Source organism: Aquila chrysaetos, chromosome 5, assembly GCF_900496995.4.
Source record: "Aquila chrysaetos chrysaetos chromosome 5, bAquChr1.4, whole genome shotgun sequence".
Lineage (NCBI taxonomy): Eukaryota > Metazoa > Chordata > Aves > Accipitriformes > Accipitridae > Aquila > Aquila chrysaetos.
The window spans coordinates 41855787-41881405 of NC_044008.1; the positions used below are offsets into that span (position 1 = coordinate 41855787).

Consider the following 25619-nt stretch of genomic DNA (forward strand, 5'->3'; position numbering starts at 1 on the left):
TTAACATCTGGGCAACAGTGACTAATTTGACTCTTCATTGCTAATACTTTTAGGTGGACCTGAATTAATTGATCCTGCTGGAGTGCCCTTACCACAGCCTGCCCAGTCTTGGGTATGGCTTGTTGATCTAGAGAGAACTGTAGCTTTGCTTATTGGGCGGTGTCTTGGTGGCATGCTTCAAGGACCTCCAGTGTCCCCTGAGGAACAAGATACAGCCTATTGGTTGAAAACTCCACTTTTCAGTGACGGAGTGGAAATGGATATTCCTCATTTAGGTAAGCTGTTAAATGCAAGTGTCTAATTGTTATTGTAAATATTTGTGTTCAGTTTTGAAATTTCGGATGATGTTTGAATAAGTCTGTGTACTTAGGGTTTGTCTTTCAGCATTCTTGTCTATTTGTGTAGTAATACAAAAAGTTGGAAAACGGGTATTTAAGTATATGCTGCAGTTTACAAAGGGTCTTGGAAATGCATGCGGAAGGGAAAAAAACGTGCAGTTTCTTAGTGAAAGAAGCAACACAGACTTCACTGAGTTAATTTTCAGTGTTTTACTCTTAGATGCTCGGCATTTAACAGACACACCAGGGGCTCCAGTGTTAATGTTAATTATTGAAAAAGATTATCTTAAATTGTATTCTACTTACAAAGTGGAATTTTTATTAATTAGAAATAATACTATTAACAACAAACTTCAATCCTTCTAATCTACCAGAAGTGCTAACAGGTCTCGGCATTAGTATTTCAAGTCATCCCTTCCTATCTGAATAATGCACCTGCTTCTGCTTCTCTGTGGCCCGTTGCTCTTAGTTGATATCTCCTTCTTCCTCTGATTCCAAGTAGATGACTTCAAGACTTACTTACAAGACATAATAATTTGAAATGAGTCCATACAATAATTGCAAGTGTATGGCTATATAGTTCAGGTAGAATTAATGATACAGAATTACGCTATTGAAGCAGAGTTGGATAACGCTTCTAAATCTTCATAGGTTTTATGTAAATTGTAACTCTAAGTCACTTTTTTCCTTACCTAACATGAGTTTGTAGTCGAACAATGAGATGTCTTAATTTCTTTTTTTAAACGAAGTGGAGAGTGAAAGCTGTTTTATACACTTTTAGATTGATGCATGTAATCCTCAAAATTTTCAGAGTTTAATTTCTTAGGTATTTCCCTTCTGTTAGACAAATGCATGAGCTCCTTATTAGAAGTGGCCCTATCTGGAAATGAGGAACAGAAGCCATTTGATTATAAGCTGAGACCTGAGATTACAGTCTATGTTGATTTGGCCTTGGGTTGTACAAAAGAGCCAGCAAGGAGCCTTTGGATCAGTATGCAAGACTATGCTGTCAGTAAAGGTAAGATGTTGAAAATACATATGCACGCGCGTGTGTGCATTAAAAGCATATTACATGCTCCAACTATGTGCCTAGCAGAATCTTGTATTTTCTTTGGCAACGACTTTTAATTCTGCAACATGATAAACTTAATTTATTGTCATGTTCCACGATCTTTCTTTCACTTTTTCTGTTACTTATTTTTGACATTGATTCCAGTGATTGGCAAACATGTGGTTCAATGTTCTTTTTCCCTCCAAACTAGAAAAAAGAGACTCTTATTTGCTTACTCAGTTGTTGGTGTTTCTGTTTTCCTAGTAGAGCAGGGTGAAACTTGGAATTAAAAAGGAAAATTGATGGGGAGGAGATGGGGGAAGGCAAAGTAACTTGCAAAATATGTTAGGAATGGCATGAAGGGCTAAGTCATCTTCTGTTTTTCAAGTCTCTGGGAGGCTGGTCTTAGACTATTAATGGTTCTTCATGCTTATTATCTAAAATCTGGGTTCCTGCTCAAGCTTCCCAGGTCTCCTTTTACTAAGATCTACTAAGCCTTGCAGTTGTACTGTAACTCTCTGCTGGATCCAGAGATAGTTTTCTGTAGCTCTGGCGAAGCTAGGCCAGACCAAGAAGACAGCAAATGGCATTGTGTGCCTGTTGAGAGCAACAGGGAGAATTCTGTTGCAGAATTCCACGGAAGTAGGAATTCCAGTAAAAAATGCTGGTTGTCTGTTTGCAAAATCTGAGATGAAGAGGCTAATTTGTATTATTTTGGTTATGGAATTGGGTGTTTTAGAAGTCGATGTGGTTCTGCTCTGTTCACAGTACAAGCTGACTGAAAGTTGTATGGTGATGGTTAGCATAGCATCAAATGCAAAGTAATAGAACTTGCTAAGGAGCAGGTATGTTAGACTAAACTGTATGTGGCCAGGTAAGTTTTTGTGATTTCTAAAGCAGTTTGCAAGGATTCATAGACAATATTTAATTGAAAAAGATATTATGAAGGTATTTGTAAGGAAGTGGGAAAGTAATTTCCGCCCCCAACCCCCATGAAAAATTACAGTGCCTTGTGGAGGTTTGCTTAGCAGTTTGGTATTTTTATACTAGAACAGTATTACCTTTGTAATGGTTCTTTTTAAAGTAGGGAAAAACTATTTTGAAATGAAAAGGTCAGTTTCTGAATATACTGGTCAAACCTTAATTTTGAGACCTGGAAATGTCTCTTGTTAATATTGGCAGTGAAGCTTGTGCTTGTGTTAATAGTTGGCTTTCCTACTGGAGATAAGGCTTTTTCATCATAATTGAGTCTGCGAAGTAATTCTCGAGTGTGGTTTCAACCACGTGTAAAAGAGCAGAAAGCCTCAAATACGGTGTGTTTCTAAAGAAGTTCCATGTAAATCAGTGGCTCAGTGAAGAGAAGAATTCCAGTTCGGTATCCCTGATTTAAAGAGAGGTTGCACCCTAAATTCAGCTCTTTGAGTCTCTGATGGCACTTTGTGTGCATACCCTTGGCTGGCTGTTAGACTTAAGTGCCTTGAGCAGACCAAAACACATTTGTCTGAAGCAGTGTACTTATTGATGTTAAACTTTCTTAAGCATTAAAACTTCTTCTAAATTGAAAGACTTAAATGGGTAAAGATTTTTTTTTTTCATGTCATTGAAAATATATTTGTTTGTCGGAAACCACAGCCAGTTTTGATGAACCCTTTCTTTTTTCAGATTGGGATACTGCAACTTTAAGTAATGAATCACTCCTAGATACTGTGTCCAGATTTGTTCTTGCAGCGCTTCTGAAACATACAAGTTTACTTAGTCAAGCTTGTGGTGAGAGCAGGCAAGTAACTTAAACCTGCTTTTAAAAGTTCAACTTCAATTTTTAAAAGAAAGTTTGTATGATTTTTTTTCTGGTTTGGGTCTCTTTTTTGTAGGTACCAGCCTGGCAAAGCCTTGGCAGAAGTGTACCGTTGTGTATATAAAGTTCGGAGTCGCTTACTTGCCTGCAAGAACATGGAACTTATTCAGACTAGATCGTCATCGAGAGACAGATGGGTGAGACTGTAAATCTTTTTTCAGTTCTTCAGGCTTTACTGTGTATTAAGAAAATATTACATTAAGTTAGTTTCATATATGTTGCTGGCATTTTTGTTCTACCTTGTTGCAAAACTTTTAGGAGTTTTTAAATGAAAGTGGACAATGTATAATTAGTCGTCCATTAATCTGTAGTACATGTGATATTAAATCAGCCGAAGCAAATGATTGACTCACAATATTTGACTCAAGCACATCCTGAAGCCTAGTTTTACCTGTAAACATAGCATGTTGTACCATAGAAGACTACAACTTGGATGTAGATTGCTTAGCTGTGTTGACCAGGCCACAGCTTAGTCTGGCTGCCATCCCTGAATCCAGCTGAGTTATCTGGGCCTCTAATCTCTGTCCCTTTCTGCACCTCTCTCTTCCCCTTCCCTGCCTTACCCCTTTCTCCTTCCTCCCCGGCCAAATTCTTCTCTTAGTCCTAACATTACCTTAAGGCTACTTGTCCTTGTCAGCCCTACATGAATGTTAGACGTGATAGGACTGGGCCTGAAACTACCATGATGGCAAATTCTGAATAATTTTATTAAGCCAGGTCAGAATTGATGATGGAAGTATTCATTGAGTTACTCAGGGCTGGGGACTTTAGGCATTACAAGGTTGTCCTTAAAGTAGGATGAGGGTTTATCCGATAGAATTTTTAGTTGCTGTTTACAATCTACAGGTGGGATATTTTTACTCAAAGAAATTTTCGTGTGACATCAGGATTATGAGGCTTTTTAGTAATACTGTAAAGCACTAGTCATGGTTTTTAAAATTGTGTAGGTCTCTATCCTCCTTTTAATTAATATCAAGGGGATACGTGTCTTTGCCTCTTCCTTTCTCGTGGTAGGGGTCTAATATCTGCAAGAGATTCAGCACTTCTGAAAGCATTGGATGTAGTGTGTGTACACAGGACAGTATACATACATTAAGACTCATGGTTCTCTGGTTTACCAAGCATACACAGGGTGGTTGTTTTGTACACATGTAATAAATCTGTTGCTTCATGTTCATGTTGTAGCTGTGGTGTATGCTCACAGTCAGGTACTGTGTACTCTGTGTGCAGTAAGTTCCATTACTCCTGGAAATCCTCGAGCTTATTGGGCGGATGCAGCACAGCAAATCTAAATGTATGCAGTAGATTTGTCGCTTCAGGGAGATCTCAGATTTAATACTATTGGGAAAAAATAGCTAGTTTGCATTTGCACAGTATACACAGGCTTACTGGTAGAATGACGAGAGCAAATAAGAGGCGCCAGAAAAACGGTGACCATGATCTGCTGCTACCAAGACCTTCTGGTTTTTTGGAAAGGAAAACTGCCAGGAGAGGGCAGATGAATTATGCTGGTGGGGTGTGTATGTCCCAAGATTTGTACAATTAATTACCTTCTGAAGTATTCTAAAACTTCTAATCTAACAGTATGATTTATATGTAAAGCTTTGCCTTCTTCAGATTGTCTGAAGCTGTTTCCTGCATTGGAAAATTGTCTGTTAGGTAGTCAGTATTTTGCTGGTCAGCACTTATATCTTCAAATTGAAGTAAAGCATCAACCCAAATATATCCACTCAATCAAAAAGATTTTTTAAATTCAAATCCTAAGAATATTATTCTTCTTGTGCACCTCATATGCTAATCTTTGATCTTAGGGTATGCGTCTGTTTAATTTCATTGAAATAAAAGGGAGGAAAAGAACTGCAAATTCAGGACTGTTAAGAATAAAAATGAGAACATATTTGATATCGCTTTAAGTAACAAAATCTTGTCCATCCAAGTAAGTTTTATCATATTCATGCCCTTTAAAAAGGGAGAAGATTTTATGAGACAGCAGCACATGGTTGCTAAAGGCTTTGATGCTGAAGAGTCCAAGTTTGACAGTAGAGTCTAAGCATCACAAGGAGACATTTTTCTGCAAATAATCTGAGGAACAGTTATTAAAGGAAAATTAAATTTTCCAACTTACGTATTTAAAGCCTTGAATGTAAACAGTTGTCTGTTGTTTATATCACACAATATGAAAAGTATCTTTTTGATAGGAAAAAAACCTTGTTAAATACCTATGTCCTTTTCTGTTCATCTTTCATTTTGGTGAGAATTAATTTCACTGTATATATATATTTTTTTATCAAGATGTTAGATAACCAAGAATCTGCTGATATTGATACTCAAGAACATTCTTTTACTCGTACAATTGATGAAGAAGCGGAAATGGAGGAGCAGGCAGAACGCGACAGAGAAGACGGACATCCAGAACAAGAAGATGAAGAAGAGGAAAGAGAACATGAAGTTATGACAGCTGGTAGTAAGTACTAGTTATGTGTGTCAATAATGTAGTATGCTTTGGAAGGAGAGTATATTTTTCTCTCCAAGGTAAAATGAAGACATTATTTAAAAGATGGTGAAAGATTTGTCTGCACAAATATTGTGAGAAGCTGATTTTTATAAAATGGTGTAGTGCTTTTATTGGGTCAGAAATGCCTTTTGATACAAGGGAATGTGAATACTAGGCAAGTAGACTGTCTTTCTGGGCAATTCTCAGGACATCTGACCTAAACCAACAGCTCTTATATGCACTGTCTACAAGACTGATAGGTTTCATATTGTTTTCTCTAAACTTCTATTCAGTAGATCTCTGAGTTTTCATCAGTATTTATATATAGAATTTTTGCTGTGTTTGTATGTGTTAATCTTGTATGTAATAAGCTTTGAAGAGTAGTAGAATCACAGAATGGTTTGGGTTGGAAGGGACCTTAAAGATCATCTAGTTCCAACCCCCCTGCCATGGGCAGGGACACCTTCCACTAGACCAGGTTGCTCAAAGCCCCATCCAACCTGGCCTTGAACACTTCCAGGGATGGGGCATCCACAACCTCTCTGGGCAACCTGTTCCAGTGCCTCACCACCGTCACAGTGAAGAACTTCTTCCTTACCTCTACTCTACATCTACCCTCTTTCACTTTAAAGCCATTACCCCTTGTCCTATCACTACATGCCCTTGTAAAAAGTCCCTCTCTGGTTCTCTTGTAGGCCCTCTTTAGGTACTGGCAGGCTGCTATAAGGTCTCCCCGGAGCCTTCTCTTCTCGAGGCTGAACAACCCCAACTCTCTCAGCCTCTCTTCACAGGAGAGGTGCTCCAGCCCTCCTCTGGACTTGCTCCAACAGGTCCATGTCCTTCTTATGTTGGGGGCCCCAGAGGTGAATATTCAGTACTCCAGGTGGGGTCTCATGAGAGTGCAGCAGAGGGTCAGAATCACCTCCCTCGACCTGCTGGTCACGCTGCTTTTGATGCAGCCCAGGATACGGTTGGCTTTCTGGGCTGCAAGCACACATTGCTGGGTCATGTTGAGCTTCTCTTCAGCCAACACCCCCAAGCCCTCCTCTGGGCTGCTCTCAATCCACTCATCGACCAGCCTATATTTGTGCTTGGGGTTGCCCCAACCCATGTGCAGGACCTTGCAGTTGGCCTTGTTGAACTTCATGAGGTTCACACGGGCCCACCTCTTAAGCCTGTCACGGTCCCTCTGGATGGCATCCCTTCCCTCCAGCGTGTCGACCGCACAACACAGCTTGGTGTCATCGGCAAACTTGCCGAGGGTGCGCTCAATCCCACTGTCCATGTCGCCGACAAAGATGTTAAACAGTGCAGGTCCCAATACTGACCCCTGAGGAACGCCACTTATCACTGGTCTCCACTCGGCCATCCAGCTGTTGACCGCAACTCTTTGAGTGCGACCATCCAGACAATTCCTTATCCACCGAGTGGTCCATCCGTCCAATCCATGTCTCTCCAATTTAGAGACCAGGATGTTGTGCAGGACAGTGTCAAATGCTTTGCCCAAGTCCAGGTAGATGACGTCAGCTGCTCTTCCCTAATCCGCCAACGCTGTAACCCCGTCGTAGAAGGCCACCAGATTTGTCAGGCAGGATTCGCCCTTAGTGAAGCCATGTAGGCTGCTGCCAATCACCTCCTTATTTTCCATGTGTCTTAGCAGAGTTTCCAGGAGGATCTGCTCCTTGATCTTGCCAGGCACAGAGGTGAGACTGACTGGCCTGTAGTTCTCCAGGTCTTCCTTTTTTCCCCTTTTTAAAAATGGGTGTTATGTTTCCCCTTTTCCAGTCAGTGGGAACCTCCCTGGACTGACATGACTTCTCAAATACGATGGATAGTGGCTTAGCCGCTTCATCCGCCAGTTCCCTCAGGACCCGCAGATGCACCTCATCAGGTCCCGTGGACTTGCGTACCTTCAGGTTCCCTAGGTGGTCTCGAACCTGATCTTCCACTATGGCGGGCAGCTCTTCGTTCTCCCAGTCCCTGCCTTTGCCTTCTGCATCCTGGGCAGCGTGGCTGGAGCACTTGCCAGGGAAGACTGAGGCAAAACAGTCATTGAGTACCTCACCCTTCTCCATGTCCCAGGTAACCAGGTCCTCTGCTTCCTTCCGGAGAGGACCCCATTTTCCCTAGTCTTCCTTTTATCACTGACATACCTATAGAAGCTTTTCTTGTTGCCCTTGACGTCCCTGGCCAGATTTAGTTCTATCAGGGCTTTGGCTTTCCTAACCTGATCCCTGGCTAAAAGTGTACTACAGAGTTAAAGTGCACAATCATGAGATGATTTATGGTTCTAGAAGGTGTACATGTGTTACCTGTTCAGTAGATGCAATATGCTTTTGCTGCTTGATACACAGTTATTGTGGGCAAATGCTTCGTGGGCAAATGCTTAGTGTTCTCAAATTCTACCTGGCAGGGTTTCTGGGTACAGTAAAGGAAATGTATCCAGAAATATGCAGACAGACAGTAGTGTTACGTGCACAAATAAGTAGGAAGATGATGACTCTTATTGAAGATCTTAAGAGATGCTGATCCTGACATGCAGAGTTCAGTTAGTGTCCTTGATGTCTTGCTGCCTCTATTAACATCAGTGAAGGAAGTGTTTGGATTACCTTTGCGTTTGCAAAGGGGAACTGAACTTTAAAATAATTAAGTCAAGAGCTTTAGGTCTTTGGACAGAGGTGATGTGGTCTCTCACACAGCTTCTTTAGAAGAATCTGGTACTTGAGACAAATTAAGTAACATGAAGGCTAAGAATTTTGATAGGATCTTCATTGTACTGACCAAAACAAATAAAAGCCTGAAACTGTTTCAGTATTGAATTACAGATATGCTGGTGTCTGGAATACAGATTTACAGAAGCATTACCTCGTATGCATCTGCTAAAAGGCAAACATGAAATAATCTTTCTTTGCTATCTGAACAGGAGTTGGGTTGCAGTAAGACACTGAAAGAGCGTTTAGTGTTCTGTCAAATAGCATTGTCCTCTTCATTTTAATATTAACATTGTATAAATGCTTTGTTCAACCTGTTTGTGTGACTTCTTTTATAGCTTTGTATTACTAATCTGTTGTTTTATTGTTGGAAAAATCTTTGTTGTTCTTTGTAGTGGGGCAGTTTTTGGCCCAAGATGTAGATGAATGTTTCATTCTATGTAGCTTTGTCTAGAAGTTAAGACTTTCTTTTTGTGTTGCGTGTTACAGAAATATTTCAATGTTTCCTATCAGCCCGTGAAGTAGCTCGCAGTCGGGATCGAGATAGGATGAACACTGGGACAGGGACTAGACTTGATGATCCACCTCCTCAGTCTCAGCAGGAACGAAGAATCAGCACTGATCTGACGGAGGGTCAAGATGTCTATACTGCTGCATGCAACTCTGTGATCCACAGATGTGCCTTGTTGATCTTGGGAGTAAGCCCTGTTATCGAGGAGCTCCAGAAACGAAGGGAGGATGGACAGTTACAGCAACCTCCCTCTGCTGCTTCTGAGGGGATCGGACTCATGACAAGGTGGGGTTTGCTGACTGCTTAGAATAGTTAACTCTTCTCTGCTTCCTTTATAATTGATTAAATAACCTCAGTTTTTCTCTGAGGCTTCTTAGAACTTTTTTTAAAAGAAGATTTTTGCCTAGAGCAATGTTATGTTTTTGTTGAGAATAGTGATTTTTCTCAATATTCTTTGTCCACATTAACTAAACCTTAAGAAGAGTTTTATTCTGTGTGGACTGTATTTGCTTTTCAAAGTTGGGTTTAGTGATAAATAGTAATAAAGTCCAGATCATCAGTTATGCAGATAATCTGAGGTAACTGGAAAAATTGTTTATTTTTCCTAAAATTTGTTTATGTGTTTGGATTTTTTTATTACCATACTTGTATTATCTTGAACTTTATCAATGTCCTATATAGTAGTGTCCACAAAAAATTTGTAGGTCATGTTTAAAAGCAAAAGTTTCAAAGACTATTATGAAAAAAGCGTCGTTCATGATTGATTTTTAAAAATATTTCTAACATATTGACATGTGTAAGACACTGTTGTTAGGTATAGGAGAATAACAAATTAAAGCCAGACAGCTCATTGAATTGGAGAAGTGTATAATTTAAATAGTGTAAGTACTTCATAATGTATTTTAATTTTCATAACCTGAGATATTCTTGGTAACACAGTTTTATTCTAAACTTGACCCTTTTAAACTTTTATTCTAGACATCTTTGTGTGTGTGTGTATTGGAACATAACACAGGAATTGCGTAGCTGATGCTACTAGTGAACTCCTGAGTCTACTTAAGCTTCTAGCGTACAGAAACTCTGTTCTGAAACTTTAAATGAAGATATTGACGGGGAGTTCAGAGGGAGATTATATATATTCAGTACCCTTTTATTCTTTTTGCCTCTTTTTGGAAATCTAGTCCCTAAAGCATGGGTGGCTGCCTCTGTCGTTGTCAAAGTGGCTTTCATCTCCAGCATATCAACTTTAGGATGCATTTTATGGGTGGGTTTTTAATAAGTTCAGTGCTTTTTCACCCACTTACTCTGTCTCTGTTTTCTTGTCCTCTCAGCTCAGAAGTGTTTTTGTATATTGTATGTAATACTTACCAAGGCACTTGAATGATCAGTCATTTGAGGTTGCCATTTGTTCAGTTGACCAGTAAGGGTGTTAAGAAGTAACAAGGTTTACTAATACCCTTTTTAAGCATAATTGAAGCCATCAGACCACTTGTTTCCTCTTTGGTGTGGTCTTGTGATGTTCTGTGGTAGTCTGCTCCCAAATAAAACTGTGGTACCTGCTAAATTTGACTACCAACTCTTACTTTTGCCTAATACCAGTATTTTCTTTCTTTGTGTGTGTGTGCGCGCACGCGCACAAATGTGTGTGCACCTGAAGCAGGAGTGAAAGTCTTACTGCAGAAAGTCGCTCAATCCATGCAAACTCAAACTACAGACTGATGAAGTCAAGAAGTGAATCTGATTTATCTCAGCCAGAATCAGATGAGGAAGGTTATTCACTGGTAAGTAAACTAGCATTATGTATTTAGAGATTGTCAATGTAATATTTAGGTGGGAAGTACACCTTAAACATTTGTTTAGTACTGTGTTTCAGTACTTTAGTTTCTCTTGTAATAACCACCATTATTAAGAGAAAATAATAGTGGTAAAAAAACAATTGAAATTATTATAGCTCTGTTAACTTTTTCACTTTTATGGGTGAAGGATGCATTTTAAATACTCAAATATTATGCACCACATAAGTTCACCTAAAGAAATGAGACTTTTATTAATCTTTTAATGTAGAGTGGAAGACGAAATGTTGATTTGGATTTGGCATCATCACACAGAAAGAGGGGTAAGTTTAATTGTTTACCTAGTGAATATTGACCTGATAAATGTATTAGTATTTCTTAAGTTAAAATGTGTTTGCAGTTAAATACATTACATAATGGCAATCAGGATGTTAAAACTGAGTATTTAAAAATAACATTTAAAATAATTATTACCTACTGTTTGTTGTGCTAGGTTCTGTTGCTTTGTGGCTTGGTTATAGTATTTCCTAGGTTCTAGAATTGCAATGCCCTTTTGAAGCAAGTGAGGATTTCTTTGAGGTCAAGTGAATTAGGAACTTTCACTCTGTTTTCACTCACGTGACTTCAGGAAGAAAAAATTGGCAGAGAAGTTCAAGTGGAATGCTCTGTTCTTGTGCTAACAATGAACTTTTACCTTAAAATGTGCTTGAACTTGGAGAATTTGTATCCAGAAAATACAGCTTCAATTTTTGCATCCTCAACACCAGCACACCTACAGAACCAAGCAACCACTTCTGCCATTGCTCCAATATAAATCCAGTTTTTAGCTTTTTTACTGCTTTTTGTTGCTGCTTCATTCTGGGGAATCTCAATCAGCTTCTTCACAGGAGGTAGTGGAGGGAGCAAAGGATGTTTGTTTACACAGAGACCAAAAAGTCCCACTTCACTCTGGATGATGCAGAGTCGCTGCTAGAATCACGACTTATGTCCATTGTGTCTGTAAAAATCTTGGGAAGAGGGTAACAGGAATTAGGCTGAGTTATGATATGCCTTAATTACAGAAGCCTTAATACTGTAAGGTAGCGTAAGAGTTCTAGTTTAATAGCCTTCATCATTAAGCAGAGTACTGAGAGGTTGCATCCTTTTTGAAGTCTTTTGGAATTGTAAAGCATTCGATGGCAGCACCCATTACACTTCAATTTTTAAATAATGTGGAAAGGATTTCACTGTACACGGATAATCACTTGAACGAGTTGAGCAAGTAAAGAAGTTTACTAGAACTGTTCAACAGTGACAGCAGGATGTTTGCTGGCATTCTCAGTGTCAGAAGATCTGATAGCCTCTGTCAGCACTCTGATCTGCAGTATATTCTTTGAAGTCACCATTTTTAGCTTTGCCATTAATCTGACCCAGAACTCTGCACTTGCTTTTCTCTATATCCTAAAAGTAATCCAGGAAATCATCTTGGGTTAGATCTGAGATACAATATATCTTATGGACTTACGGTTCCTGAACTGTTGGTTAGACTGATGAGGTTGTTCTGGCCACGGGCTCCAGGAAATGAGGAATAACGCAAGAACAGACTTTATCAACCAACCAGTCTATAGAAGCTTTTTGTTACAGAAGAAGGTTCTGCACCAGGTGTGTAACACTGAGGAGAAACAGGGGTAAATGCAGTTGATCTATCCAGAACCTGAAGAAGCTCAAGTAGCTCATTTGCAGACTGAACACTGTGACAACATGTACCAATACCAGTTTTCTGGTACTGGAGGACTTATTTGCTGTCCCATGGTACTTAAAGATTTTTTTTTTTTTTTTTTTGTCTGGTTTTGGCAACTGGGAGTTAGTCAACATACAATAATGAAAACTTTTCTCCTTGTGCCGGATGATATATATGACAGTTTTGGTTGATACTCAGTACCAGACTAATCCAGTGAATGCAGGGTGCATTTACAGGGAAACATTCCTGATACTTATATCACGGTCAGGAAAAGATCTACAAAGATCTGTGTGATCAAGTAGATGAGCTATATTCAGCTCAGTGCTGTTTAAGGTCAGTCATTTCTTATGAAATGTCTGGTTTTGTGAATCCTAGTTATCTTCTAGAACTGAAGCATGCCCCAGTGTTTGGTGAAGATGTAACTTGCAGCCATTTCGGATTGTCCACCCCTTGTAACATAGCCAGCACACTGAAGTGCTAGAGATACTGCAGTGTCTATCAAGGATGTTTTGACTGGTAAAACTCCTTCAGTTTCATCTTTATTCTTGTGATATGCTGTGACTAATAGAGGGGACATTTATATTCACTGTTACCTCATCTTGAAGAACAGGAGAAATCTGAATTCTTAAAGCATATTCACATTATGCTGTGCTCTGTCCCGAGTTGCTGGCAAAAGAGATTAAGGAGTTCAATCAGAATGAGCTATCTGCATTTGAATTTGCTAGATTTGTTAAGAATTGAAGGATTAGAAAAAAGCCTAGTTTCCTGGTTTTGGCAAGTAAACCGCTGTAGAAGAGAGGACCTACGGAAGACTACAGCGTTGTTCCTCATGATGTTCTGCAGCTGGATTTTTAAGTGCCACCAAAGTCAGATTCCGCTGAAGCAACCATTAGACATTTTTTTGAGAAACAAACAGCATATTTTTATTTGTTAGGGGTTTTTTTTGAGATGTTCTTTCTATATTCATGTTTGTACCTTGTGCTCCTAGGACTTCCACATATGATCTGCTTTTTAGTGGAAGATATGGAAGGTTTTATGTTCCTCTAAATGAGGAGAAGGAGAGGAAGGAAACGTATGCCATATAGATGCTAGAGAAGATCTCTGTTTTGAGTGCAGAGGATAGTTCCGCGTTGCAGCAGAAGTTTACGTGGGAAACACTTCTCAAATTGCAATTAACGTAAAGCCTCCTGTTTTTTCTTGTCTCTATATCTACAAAACAGCAGTAACCATTGTTGCTTTAAGGGACTTACAGCTGAACTTTTCAAATTTTTGTTGGATTGAATGTAGAGTTGACAGTGTTAGGTGGGAAAGAACAAGTGGAGTCTTACAGAAGAACCATAGGAACTGCAAGAACCACTTCTCATTTCTTTCAGTTGAAGTTTATTATTCAAAAAATTCAATCATGTTTCCTTTTAACATTGGTTTTTAGAATAATATCTTACTGCAGTTTGCAGCAGTCTCTTGAAAATACTTGTTCTCTTAAGTGCATCTTCGTAAACTGTGTGAAGGAAGTTGACAAGCAGAGCTAATCGGAAAGCAAGTTTTTTTCCTTTTATCACCATTCTTTTTTTCCTGTAGGCTGTGGTATTTTGGAGACTTAAAAGGTAATTTTCACTAAAAAAAGTTCCTTAATATATGGACATGAGGTTCCTTCTATCTCTTCTTAAAACAAGTTGACTAGAATTTAACCACACTACTTACAGAACCGTGGCCACACATGATGTTTCCAGCTGAGGTTTTGTAGGGTTAATTTATCCTCAGCTATAGTCTATGCAGAGTATTTGATCCTTGCAAAGTTCTTAAAAGAATGTAGTGTGTATAGGGTGTTGGTAAGTGGTTCTTTTGTAACAGGCAAGAGAGTAATTCCCTCTGGAGTGGATTGGCTTATTTTAGAACTTTTGTTTATGGAGTGCAGCAACTTGTTATTCAAATTCAGATCATGTTTCCTTGATAATTAAATCTCACTATTGGTTATAGTCTGATTTTTATGCTATGAAAGCTGTTCCTATTCATAAGTTGCAATGTAGAAAACTAGCAGTAGAAAAACTACTGATACTGTAAGTTGTTCCTATGGTCTTGCAGATGAGTATGGAAAGAAAGCATTCTCTTTTTACTCAATTAACATCTTAGCCACTCAGTCCAGTCTTCAATCTAATTGCATTCTTTCTCTATTTATTGTATCTGTTCAGAAATATGATTGTGGTATTCCTACTTCAGCCTGAGGATCCTTTGAGTATCTTGTGCCTTGCTATTATTTAGTTATTTCTGAGTTAGTAAACTTTTCCTTCCATTCCTGCAGAAAAAGTCTGTTTTCAAGACTTTTGCCATAAGGGGTGATGAGCACATTATTATTTTCCCCTAATATCTAAGGCCTTTGGGGTTTTTTTTGTTGCTTAGATTAATCTTTTTCAATTTTGCAGAGCCAGAGATTATGCGTCAAAATGTTGTACCTGTCCTGTACAGTACCAGCAGGATACTGTACACTGCATTAGATACTTAACAGTAAAGAATGTGTATTTAGCAGTGCAATCATAAACATAGTTGCAGACAGGTAAATGAGAGTCCTCCAGTCTTGGGTTTTCTTACTTCCGATAAATTTTAATTCAGTGAATTTCAGTGTGCTTGTGTGTACTGTAGTACTTTACTAACACAGCTGGGCAACTCTGAAAAAAGCAGCAACTTAAATAAAATCCAAATTAAATTGAAATAATTTTGTGTACCTGTAATAATACAAGTTCTGCATTTTGGAATTGAAAGATCTTGTTTGAGTAAGGGATGTAAACATGTCTCGGTGTATTCATATAACTGTGTTAAAGGGAATATATTTTTTTTTCCCTGAAAAAAAGGTGGAGAATTTAGAAAGTCTGTTACCTAGGCTGTACTAATTCAAAACAAGAGTAAATATCTTTTTTCCCCAGGCTTCGCTCCTTGATATATTGTTGTATTAATTGAGAAGAGACTGATCATTTAAGTCTAAGTCAGAATAATATGAGGAAGAGATTTTATGACTATGTTACCTTCTGTTTCAAATGTCTGCTTTTGTCTTCTGATTCTTGTGTGGTGTAGTGTATTTACTCCTTTTTGGCCAGTTGAGCCCCAGAAAAAAGAAGAGCTTCAAGCAAGTAACTGATGGCATGTTTATTTTTTTGTCTCTATAGCTTCCCTACATATTTTATGTTTTATGAAGTGTGTATTGCAGCTGTGCCACATTCATTTAGAAAACTCATTATTACAAGCTGGCTTATAAGGACAAATAAACTTTTTTTTTTTTTTTTTTTTACTGTAAGCTTAAAGTTTATTCTTATGTGCAATTCTATTCATGTGATTGTAGAGGCTTATGGAAGTGCTAAGCTGCAATCAATTCTGTGTAATTGATATTACACAGAATCAAGCTAAGCTCTAATATACAATCATACTTTTGATTCTTCTGCTGATATTTAACATCTTCAATGAAAAAAAATTTATTTTGTTTTAGATTTGTGTGCCCTAATCCTTAAATGTTTTTAATTCTGAAGTATACTACTTTGACTTCTGATATCTTTGTTTTTAAACTATACTTTTAGTTATAACTTGTCTTGTTTTGCACTTAATCTGTATCTCATAATTGTTGGAATTTTCTCCTAATTTGAAACAATTCTAAATTGTTCTTACATTTAAACATTCTTGCATTTAATACTAAAATGATTAGCTAAGACCTCATCTTTTTTCAAATATGAAATAGTTTAGGTTTTTATTAATATATGGTGGGGTTTTTTTCTTGTAAGATTTGTTGACTATCAAAACTAAATTTTCTCGTGATGTTCTGTTAATCCTTGGAAGGTATCCTTTAGCTTATGATTTAAGACATTGGACTTGCTTTTTGTTTCTTTAAAAATCCTTTGATTCTGTGCTGTGCTTCATAGTGGCGTAGCATAGGACAGGTAGAGGATAGGAAGCTAATGTCGCTCTGGAGTGCTTTAAGCTCTCCTGCTGTTCAAAGACTGTAGGGCTTAAGGAGGCTTTTGAAATAGTTGTTGCTATGTAGGCAACATTTTGTGGGCTTGGTAATAAAATAGCTATGCTTCCGGTAGGTAATCTGAGGCTTCGTTTATCCTCTCCGTTGGGCTCTGTTCACCGTGCATATGCTAGGAAACTCCTTCCTACATGAAACTATTTTAGCACCTTTTTATTCTACTGTGTCCTATTTATCTTGTTTCTCACCTGCCACTTCAGCATATAATTTAGTTTTTAATAGAGAGCTTTAAAACAAGTATTATAAGAATTCATATTAAAATTAAGGATAAGGTGGTATCTGTCTTTACTTTTGTTTTAAATATTGTTGCCAGGTATAAATTGTAAAATTGAGTAACATAATTTCTTTAAATTCTTTCATAGTAAACATGAAAAAATAGGTAGTTCTCTGTAAACCAGGTAATATCACTGTGTTACATAAACCAGCTGAAATTGGTAAATCAGATTGCACTTTGAAAAGTAGTGTTTAAACTTAATCTTTGCATTACCCAAAATAAATTTGTGTGTGTGTATTTTTGTCAAATGCCTAATATGACCTAAGTACTGTGATGGTTCTTTCTGAAGCTGTCGTGGTTTAACCCCAGCCAGCAGCTAAGCACCACGCAGCCGCTCACTCACTCCCCCCCACCCAGTGGGATGGGGGAGAAAATCGGGAAAAAGAAGCAAAACCCACGGGTTGAGATAAGAACAGTTTAATAGAACAGAAAAGAAGAAACGAATAATGATAATGATGACACTAATAAAATGACAACAGCAATAATGAAAGGATTGGAATGTACAAATGATACGCAGTGCAATTGCTCACCACCCGCCGACCGGCACCCAGCTAGTCCCCGAGCGGCAATTCCCCGCCCCCCACTTCCCAGTTCCTATACGAGATGGGACGTCCCATGGTATGGAATACCCTGGGTATTGGGTCAGCTGCCCTGGCTGTGTCCTGTGCCAACTTCTTGTGCCCCTCCAGCTTTCTCACTGGCTGGGCATGAGAAGCTGAAAAATCCTTGACTTGAGACTAAACATTACTTAGCAACAACTGGAAACATCAGTGTTATCAACATTCTTCTCATACTAAACTCAAAACATAGCACCGTACCAGCTCCTAGGAAGACAGTTAACTCTATTCCAGCTGAAACTAGGACAGAAGCCATTGCAATATGTTTAGTAGCAAGTGTAAGGAATACCATGCAAACACACATGAACACTATTTACAGAAAAGGAAATGGGATGTGAACAGGTTTTCATAATTTATAGCCCTGACAATTAAATTTTTTGACAACTAAGTAGAGACAAACTACCTAATTTACAAAGGAAAAGCAAAATTTCACAGTATTTTAAATTTGAGTTGCATGAATGTGTAAATTGTGACCTGCAGGTGCAGATTAGTTGACAGAATAATAGCTTTTTGCCTTTACCTCAGGTAAAGAATGGTGTAGAATGGTTGCTAGGAGAGTTGTCCTAAGTTCAAAAACTGATGTGTCTGTCTTTCCTTGTTCCGATGAGCAGCTGCTTACAGAGCTGCTGCAGGTAGGCAGTGTTTAAAGGAGGTCCTGAAACTAGTATGTAGCTGTTACCATTGGAACTCAGCCTCACTGATGAAAGAAAGCTTTCGACAGATTAATTTCTATGAATTTTTGCGACTTTTTCCTGAAAATGGCTATGTTTAATGATGTCTGAGGCTGATACTCTGGAGACAGATTTTGAAAACTGAATTGTTAATGTAGATTTGTATGAGTACTGTGAATGAGTTGTGATTCTCTAAATGATATCTGTAGCTCATTGTGCACAAGAGAGATAAATATTTAAAAATTCTATGTAGATTATTTAAGATAATTCAAACTAAAATTTCAAAGTGAATTTAAACATACGTTAGGTTTCCACATAGGTCTCCAGACATTAACTATCTATAGAGATGGAAAGTTCTTTTGTGCAATACCCTCTTGTAATACCTTGCATAGCTCCAAATCGGCTAACAGCATTTACAAAAATAATAAAATACCAACTTCTGTGTTGATATGTGTATTTAACTGACGCAAATCAGTTAACTACTGATGAAGGTATAACTTTAGTGACATTGCACTCACTTGTGCCAGGGATGGAGTTCTAGCAAAACTCTTTTGGAAATGAGATCAAATATATGGTGATAAATAAGTTCCAGTGCTGCAGATTGATGACTGATGCTCATTTGAAGAAGTACGCTTATTAGTGACGGTAAAGTTTCAGGTAGTGTAATGACATGCTGATGTAATAGGAAATACTTGAAAATAGACTTGTGAAATTGCCAGATGACAAAGATATAGATCTAATACATGCTGTAGATAGTATTTAATATACACGTATCTATTTATCTTGATTCATAACAAAGTGAATGTTCTCTGATAGTCTAAAATAAAAATTTTCTGTTCCCTTCTGCAGTCATGAATTCTGTAAATATTTAATCCAAAATAACATTGTGCTTTTTCAAAACTATGAAATATATAGTGGCTTGATTAAAACCTAAAAACACTCTTGTTTTATGCTTAGGTCTTAAAATAAATATCCGAAGTGCACAATTTCTGTTGTAGCAGATCTTTTCTTTACTATTTTGTCATTTAGCTGCAAAGCATTTTTATTCAGTGTTCTAGCTTTAAGCTGAGCAGTTTGAGTGGCTTCTATCTTTTTGTTTTCTCACTTGGCAGTGTGTTGCAGTACTGCTTGACATAATTAAAAGAAATACAGCCTTTTCTTTAAGGAAATTGCTGTAAAGTTAAATCAAGTGTTTTGCTCTAAGTTGCTTAATGCATGGTATAATTAACATGAATATCCATTTTCCACCTGTATGAATAGCAGCAGTTCAGTCTTTACCTACTGTCAAAATGTGTTACCTGGTGAATTGGAATTTATCAGACTTCATTATGTATATCTTTAGGAGCCATACACAGTCAAGTGGAACCTTTAAGTGACTCATGGGCTCGACTAAAACACAGCAGAGATTGGTTATATACTTCCTCCTACTCATTTGTTGAGTCTGATTTTGATCTCTCAAGATCCCTTGGAGTTCATACTTTGATTGAAAATGTTGTTAGTTTTGTAAGTGGAGATGTGGGAAACTCGCCAGGATTTAAGGAACCAGAGGAAAGTATGTCCACCAGTCCACAAGCGTCAATAATTGCAATGGAGCAGCAGCAGTTGAGGGCTGAGGTAAGTCTCAGTTTAACACCTTTTCTTAGTCTTCATACATTATGCTCATTTTATGGATTTTTTTTTTTTTAAAACCTTGTCCAATTCTGTCTATTAAGGACATTTTTAATCTCTCTTCTGTTAAGCTCTAAAATAAAACTGAAAGAATTCCCTTTTTTAAAAAAAAAAGAAGTGTCGATGAGAAAACAGCTACCTCATTCATTCTTGCTTGCAGTTGAAGATGATCTAATTCTAATTTCTAAGGATACTTGCTACTTACTTAATACTGTCTTTTGCCTGCCTTTATTTTTAGCTTCGTCTGGAAGCGCTTCATCAGATTTTAGTGCTTCTCTCAGGGATGGAGGAAAAAGGCAGTGTGCCATTAATGGGAAGTCGTCAAGTACCAGGATTTCAGTCTTCTTCATTGCTTACTTCTGTTAGACTACAATTTCTTGCTGGCTGCTTTGGCTTGGGCACTGTAGGACACGCAGGCACCAAAGGGGAGAGTGTAAGATTGCATCACTACCAGGTATCTACTTCAATAGTTTCTGCTGTTTCAATAACTGGGCGATAAAAATGTATCAGTCCTTATAATACTTATTTGTTTGACCCAGGATGGTATCAGAGCAGCCAAGAGAAGTATTCAAATTGAAATCCAGGTGGCTGTGCACAAAATTTACCAGCAATTATCTGCTACGTTAGAAAGAGCTCTGCAAGCTAATAAGCATCACATAGGTAAGTGAAAACCAGATTTGTAAAATATGTTCTCTAATATACAGTACAACAGCTTATACGTTTAACAAAGCAGACTTTGATATTAGTGACCAGAATTCACTGAAGTGTCTGTCTGACTTCTTTTTGCAAGAGAGAGAAGCTTTTTAACCTTTTTCTGTCTTAATTTTCTTCAAGTGTTAGGCCTTTTTATTTTAAGACTTTTAAGTATTGTCAGCCTTTCTATTCCACATACCACAATCCTCCCATGTCTTCAGCACTTCAAAGTGATCTTCAGGTTTTTCAGGGATAACCAGTTTTCTGAAGAGATGAAAAATCTCCAATCCTCTTTCCTTCATTCAAGTGAACTTTCTTTAAACTCAAAACCAAAGACCAGGGCATCTTGCCTGTTTCGAAAGCCCTTCCTTCTGTCCTTCTATACCCAGATGTTGCTGTGTGGTTCTGTCCTTAAGGGATAGCTGGAACTCTTGCACCTCTTTGTGCCTTTGTATGTGTGCTGACTGAGAGCTTCAGTACAGAAGAGAGTTCTACAATTTAGTTTGTAGGTAGAGTCTAATGGGCATTCTTACCTGAATTGTTTTGTTGTTTCACTTACAATTAAAATGGAACTGAAAGAAACTTCTTGAGAATAAACTTGAAGTACAAATGGAAAATTAAGTATTTCACCCAGTTATCCTTACCCTAGAAAGAAGTTTCTGGTTTGAGAGTTAGCCTCAGAACATCTACATCACAAACTAGATCTACGTGATGTTCTTCCTTGGACAACCTTGATATAGAGGTTGCATTGAGTTAAAGGGGGCTACAATAGTACTACCTCAAAGTGTCTGACAAAGGCGGCTAAGTCTTTACTTGATCATTTAATTAATTAAATTTTATTTAAAAGATAATATGCTGTTCTTCTGTCTTACTGTTCTTACTCTAAACGGCTTATTAATTAAAAACAACTCTATTTTAATCTTAGAAGCACAACAGCGTCTTCTGTTGGTAACAGTTTTTGCTCTAAGTGTACACTATCAGCCAGTTGATGTCTCCTTGGCCATTTCCACTGGTCTGCTAAATGTGCTATCACAGTTGTGTGGCACAGACACGATGTTAGGACAACCACTGCAGTTGCTGCCCAAAACTGGTATTTCTCAGCTCAGCACAGCTTTGAAAGTAGCCAGTACAAGACTACTTCAGATCCTTGCTATCACCACAGGGTAAGTATCGAATGCTCCCTTGCTTTCAGAAAACTTAATCGTTAAGCTTTTCAACACCCTTTAAAAATAACTCTTCTTTTGTATGAGCTTTCTTTAGGACAATAAATGTTGTTCAGAAGCGTGTAAGTGAAGGGGGGGGGAAGAGTAGTCACATTATTCATAAGAAAGATGCACATAAGACTGATAAATATTTTTAAATTGTAAGTGAGGAATTTGGACCAGAATTGTTAGAACTTTATGGTCTGTAAGTACTGTATTCTAGTATTCCCCATTTTTCTAGTTTGGCTTTGTATTTAGACCTCTTCAGTTGATATGATGAGGCTTTCTGTTGCTGTGTAAAAGTCATTTGTGTAAAAGCGATACCAATAATGTGGTAGGAGTTTTTCAGAGCAGTACATTGTGCTTCTTTTCAGAATATAAAGTAACCTTTTGAGGAATACTGGCCTCTGCTAGACCAGAGAACAGCATCCAGAATCCTATCAACACTTAAATATTTAGTTTAACTCAGTAAAGAAAAAAGCAGTGGAGAAAGCATTTTCTATTTGGAACAAGCGGATTATTTAATATTCAGTACATGCATGTTCGTTTCAGTGTTCATACAACAAATTGCATTTACCTGCCAAATCTGTTATGTAAAAAAACCCCAATAACCCCACACCAAATAAACCCCAAAACCCAAACCCACAAAACCAACACCTCATCATTGGAAGTTCCAGTGGGATTGTGTTTAATTGACTAAGTTGTTCTTTTTCCCCTAGGAATTACTGGAAATGTATCCTTTGATTCCCAAGATTGGACAGTTTTAAAGTGTCTTAAAAATAGGGTTTAAATAAGAATAATCTGCCGAGCATATAGTGGAGGATGAGGAAAAGTAACCGCTGCAATACAATGAATTAGAATTAGTGCTGTGTTAGGCCCAGTTGTCACTTGCGCTGAGTTTGCAGTTGTGTCTTATGTTATTGTTCCTTGGATGAGCTCTCTTATTTTTACTTTTTTTGTGTGTGTGTATAGAACCTATGCTGACAAACTGAGCCCAAAGGTGGTCCAGTCTTTGCTGGATTTATTATGCAGTCAGCTGAAGAACTTGTTATCACAAGCTGGTGTAATGCTTATGGCTTCCTTTGGAGAAGGGGAAGGTGAGGAAGATGAAGTAGAATCAAAAAAGGCAGATTCAAATGGGGATAATGAGAAGAGAGACTTCAGAGGTAATTATCTTGCATAATTTCTGTTACAAGTTTGAAATACCAGGAAACATAATAAAAGAAACCACTGAATGCTGAGGCCCTCACCCACTCTACTGTATTTTGATTATTGTTGGGTCATCCTTAACTCTGTAAATTAGATTAAACAAAGTCATCAAATAATTCTGTGCTCAGTTCAGATTAATATAGACTTGATACGTAAAGCAATTTAAAGGTAGGAGCAGGTTGAGAATAAGAATTGCTCCAGCTGGTTTGGAATTAGAAGACTACTCTTTTCCCTCAAAAAATGAGTTATTGGTAGTAGTGTTTTTCATAAATGCAGTCATAGGAGTTTAATTATCTAAATTTCAAACTGCAAATAAATATAGTTTAATTCAGGAAATTGTTGCATTTGCTTTGTATTATGCAGTTTTGCAGTCTGAGTGGATGGGAAGAGGTTGACCCTATCCTGTCATATTAAAAGACCTGCAACAAAAGATTTTCTGAACTATTAATATCTTCACGTAATTTGCAGTCCTTTAATGAGCATTTTGAATTTCTGTGGAAATTGCGTGTTTGAAGAAATTTTTAATTGTAGCGTAGTTTTAGGTATACATATGGTTTTGGTTGTGCTTATAACTGTCTTCACTCATAAAAAATGCAATAGCTGATGAATTCTTTAGATAATTAGTTAATTAGAAATTAGGATATAAGGTCTTTCCACAAACATTTTCTTGTTGAAACTGCCTTGGAATACGAATCAGGGGTGTGAGGAAGTATGGTGTTTTGCATCAAAAATCCCCATAAAACAAAAAACTTACTTAGAAACCAATGGTTACATTTTATAGTAGAGGGATATTTATAAAAAGTCGTGTGAATTGGATTTATGTGGCAAGGTTTTGGTAGTGGGAGGGGGTTGCAGGGGTGGCTTCTGTGAGAAGAAGTCAGGAGCTTGCCCCATGTCAGATAGAACCAGTTTCAGCCAGCTCCAAAACAGACCCACCGCTGTCCAACGCTGAGCCAGTCAGCAACACTGGTGGTGCCTCTGTGATAACATATTTAAGAAAGGGTAAAAACCACCGTACAGCAGCTGTGTGAGAGAGGAGTGGGGATAATGTGAGAGAGACAACCTTGCAGACACCAAGGTCAGTGAGGAAGGAGGGGGACGAGGAGGAGGTGCTCCAGGCTCTGGAGCAGGGATTCCCCTGCAGCCGGTGAAGAAGACCATGGTGAAGCAGTTGTCCATCTGCAGCCCGTGAAGGACCCCTGCCAGAGCAGGTGGATATGCCTTGAAGGAGGCTGCAGCCCGTGGAGAGCCTATGCAGGAACACGATTCTGGCAGGAACTGTGGCTTGTGGGGGACCCATGCTGGAGCAGTCTGTTCCTGAAGGACTGTATCCCGTGGAAGAGGATCCGCAGTGGAGCAGTTCTTGGAGAACTGCAGTCCACGGGAGGGACCTGTTATGGAGCAGGAGTAGTAGAGACGAAGTGTTACGAAGTGACCGCAACCCCCTCAGGTTCTCGATCCCCCTGCTCCACTCAGGGGTGGGGAGGTAGAAGAGTTGGGAGTGAAGTCTAGCCTGGGAAGAAGGGGTGGTTGGGGGGGAAGGTGTTTCAATTTTGTCTTACTCTATTTTTCACTGACAATAAATCAAATTAATCTTCCCCAAGTTGAGTCTGTTTTGCCCGTGATGGTAATTGGTAAGTGATGTCACTGCCCTTATCTTGACCAGTGAGCCTTTTCATCTTATTTTCTCTCCCTGTCTTGCTGAGGAGCAGAAGCGAGAGAGCAGCTTGGCGCGCAGCTATCAGTCAGCAAAGGATAATAGGCCAGCCATCTTGTAATAGCTGATCATTGTATTTTTACTTACAGAACAGTTTGTTGCCAGTAACAAGGACTGCTAGTAACATTGTAATAATAAGGTTGTAAATGAAAACTTTAAATTTAACTTCTTAGCTGCCCTCCGAAAGCAACATGCAGCGGAATTGCACCTGGGTGACTTCCTTGTTTTCCTACGTAGAGTAGTGTCTTCAAAAGCAATTCAGTCAAAAATGGCATCTCCAAAGTGGACGGAAGTACTTCTTAACATTGCTTCTCAGAAGTGTTGCTCAGGTATGATCTTTTCAAAATATGCTCAGTCGTTACTTGCATCTCTGTAGTGCAGTTCCTAAAAATAGGTCCTGTTAGAACATATGTTACATAGCGAACAACTAAAACTAACTTCAGTAGATGTACACAAGTTACACTTCGGAGAATTGTGCGCTAGTGGCATGCAGCTGGCATCATAGGCGCGTGCCTGATGCAGAAGTCACTTTCAGATTATTAACATATTGTTGCATCTTTAGGAATTCCCTTGGTTGGCAATTTGAGGACTAGACTTCTTGCACTTCACGTACTAGAAGCTGTATTACCTGCTTGTGAATCTGGCGTTGAAGATGATCAAATGGCTCAGGTCTTTATATTTCATTATAAGCTTTTACATCTGTTTCTTCAGATAGTCTCGTTAAACTTTTAAATGTTTCATAGGTTTGTTCAGAATCCAAATCAAGTGAGGCTCAGTGTAGATATTTGCTAATCTAAGAGCATTAAATATGTTGACATTTATAGCTAGAAAGTAAAGTAAAAACAATATAATGCTATTTGTTGTCCTCCTCTTGGATTTAAAATTATCTGAATTATATTCTAACGCACCAGGTTGTTGAACGATTATTTTCACTTCTGTCTGACTGCATGTGGGAGACTCCAATAGCTCAGGCTAAACATGCAATTCAAATAAAGGAGAAAGAGCAAGAAATGAAGCTACAGGTAATGAAGTTTCTACTTTCTCTCTTGACGGAATGCAACTGAGTTACATTTACCACAGGTA

General features: G+C 38.3%; 1 protein-coding gene across 11 annotated transcripts in view; it reads left to right on the plus strand.

Annotated features, from left to right (window-relative positions):
• Positions 1 to 25619, plus strand: part of HERC1 (HECT and RLD domain containing E3 ubiquitin protein ligase family member 1) — a 112064-nt gene that overhangs the window by 42417 nt on the left and 44028 nt on the right. For 7 of the 11 annotated variants that reach the window (XM_041123485.1, XM_041123484.1, XM_041123492.1 and 4 more), the window contains exons 18-33: positions 54 to 275; positions 1150 to 1356; positions 3052 to 3166; positions 3261 to 3381; positions 5537 to 5708; positions 8939 to 9245; positions 10621 to 10741; positions 11025 to 11076; positions 19390 to 19661; positions 19954 to 20169; positions 20255 to 20375; positions 21334 to 21571; positions 22583 to 22776; positions 24710 to 24865; positions 25099 to 25205; positions 25448 to 25558. In XM_041123485.1, coding sequence (XP_040979419.1) covers positions 54 to 275; positions 1150 to 1356; positions 3052 to 3166; positions 3261 to 3381; positions 5537 to 5708; positions 8939 to 9245; positions 10621 to 10741; positions 11025 to 11076; positions 19390 to 19661; positions 19954 to 20169; positions 20255 to 20375; positions 21334 to 21571; positions 22583 to 22776; positions 24710 to 24865; positions 25099 to 25205; positions 25448 to 25558 — 2732 coding nt within the window. The remainder of the gene's footprint in view (positions 1 to 53; positions 276 to 1149; positions 1357 to 3051; positions 3167 to 3260; positions 3382 to 5536; positions 5709 to 8938; positions 9246 to 10620; positions 10742 to 11024; positions 11077 to 19389; positions 19662 to 19953; positions 20170 to 20254; positions 20376 to 21333; positions 21572 to 22582; positions 22777 to 24709; positions 24866 to 25098; positions 25206 to 25447; positions 25559 to 25619) is intronic. The other 4 variants (XM_030014157.2, XM_030014164.2, XM_041123491.1 and 1 more) reach the window with 3 other exon arrangements.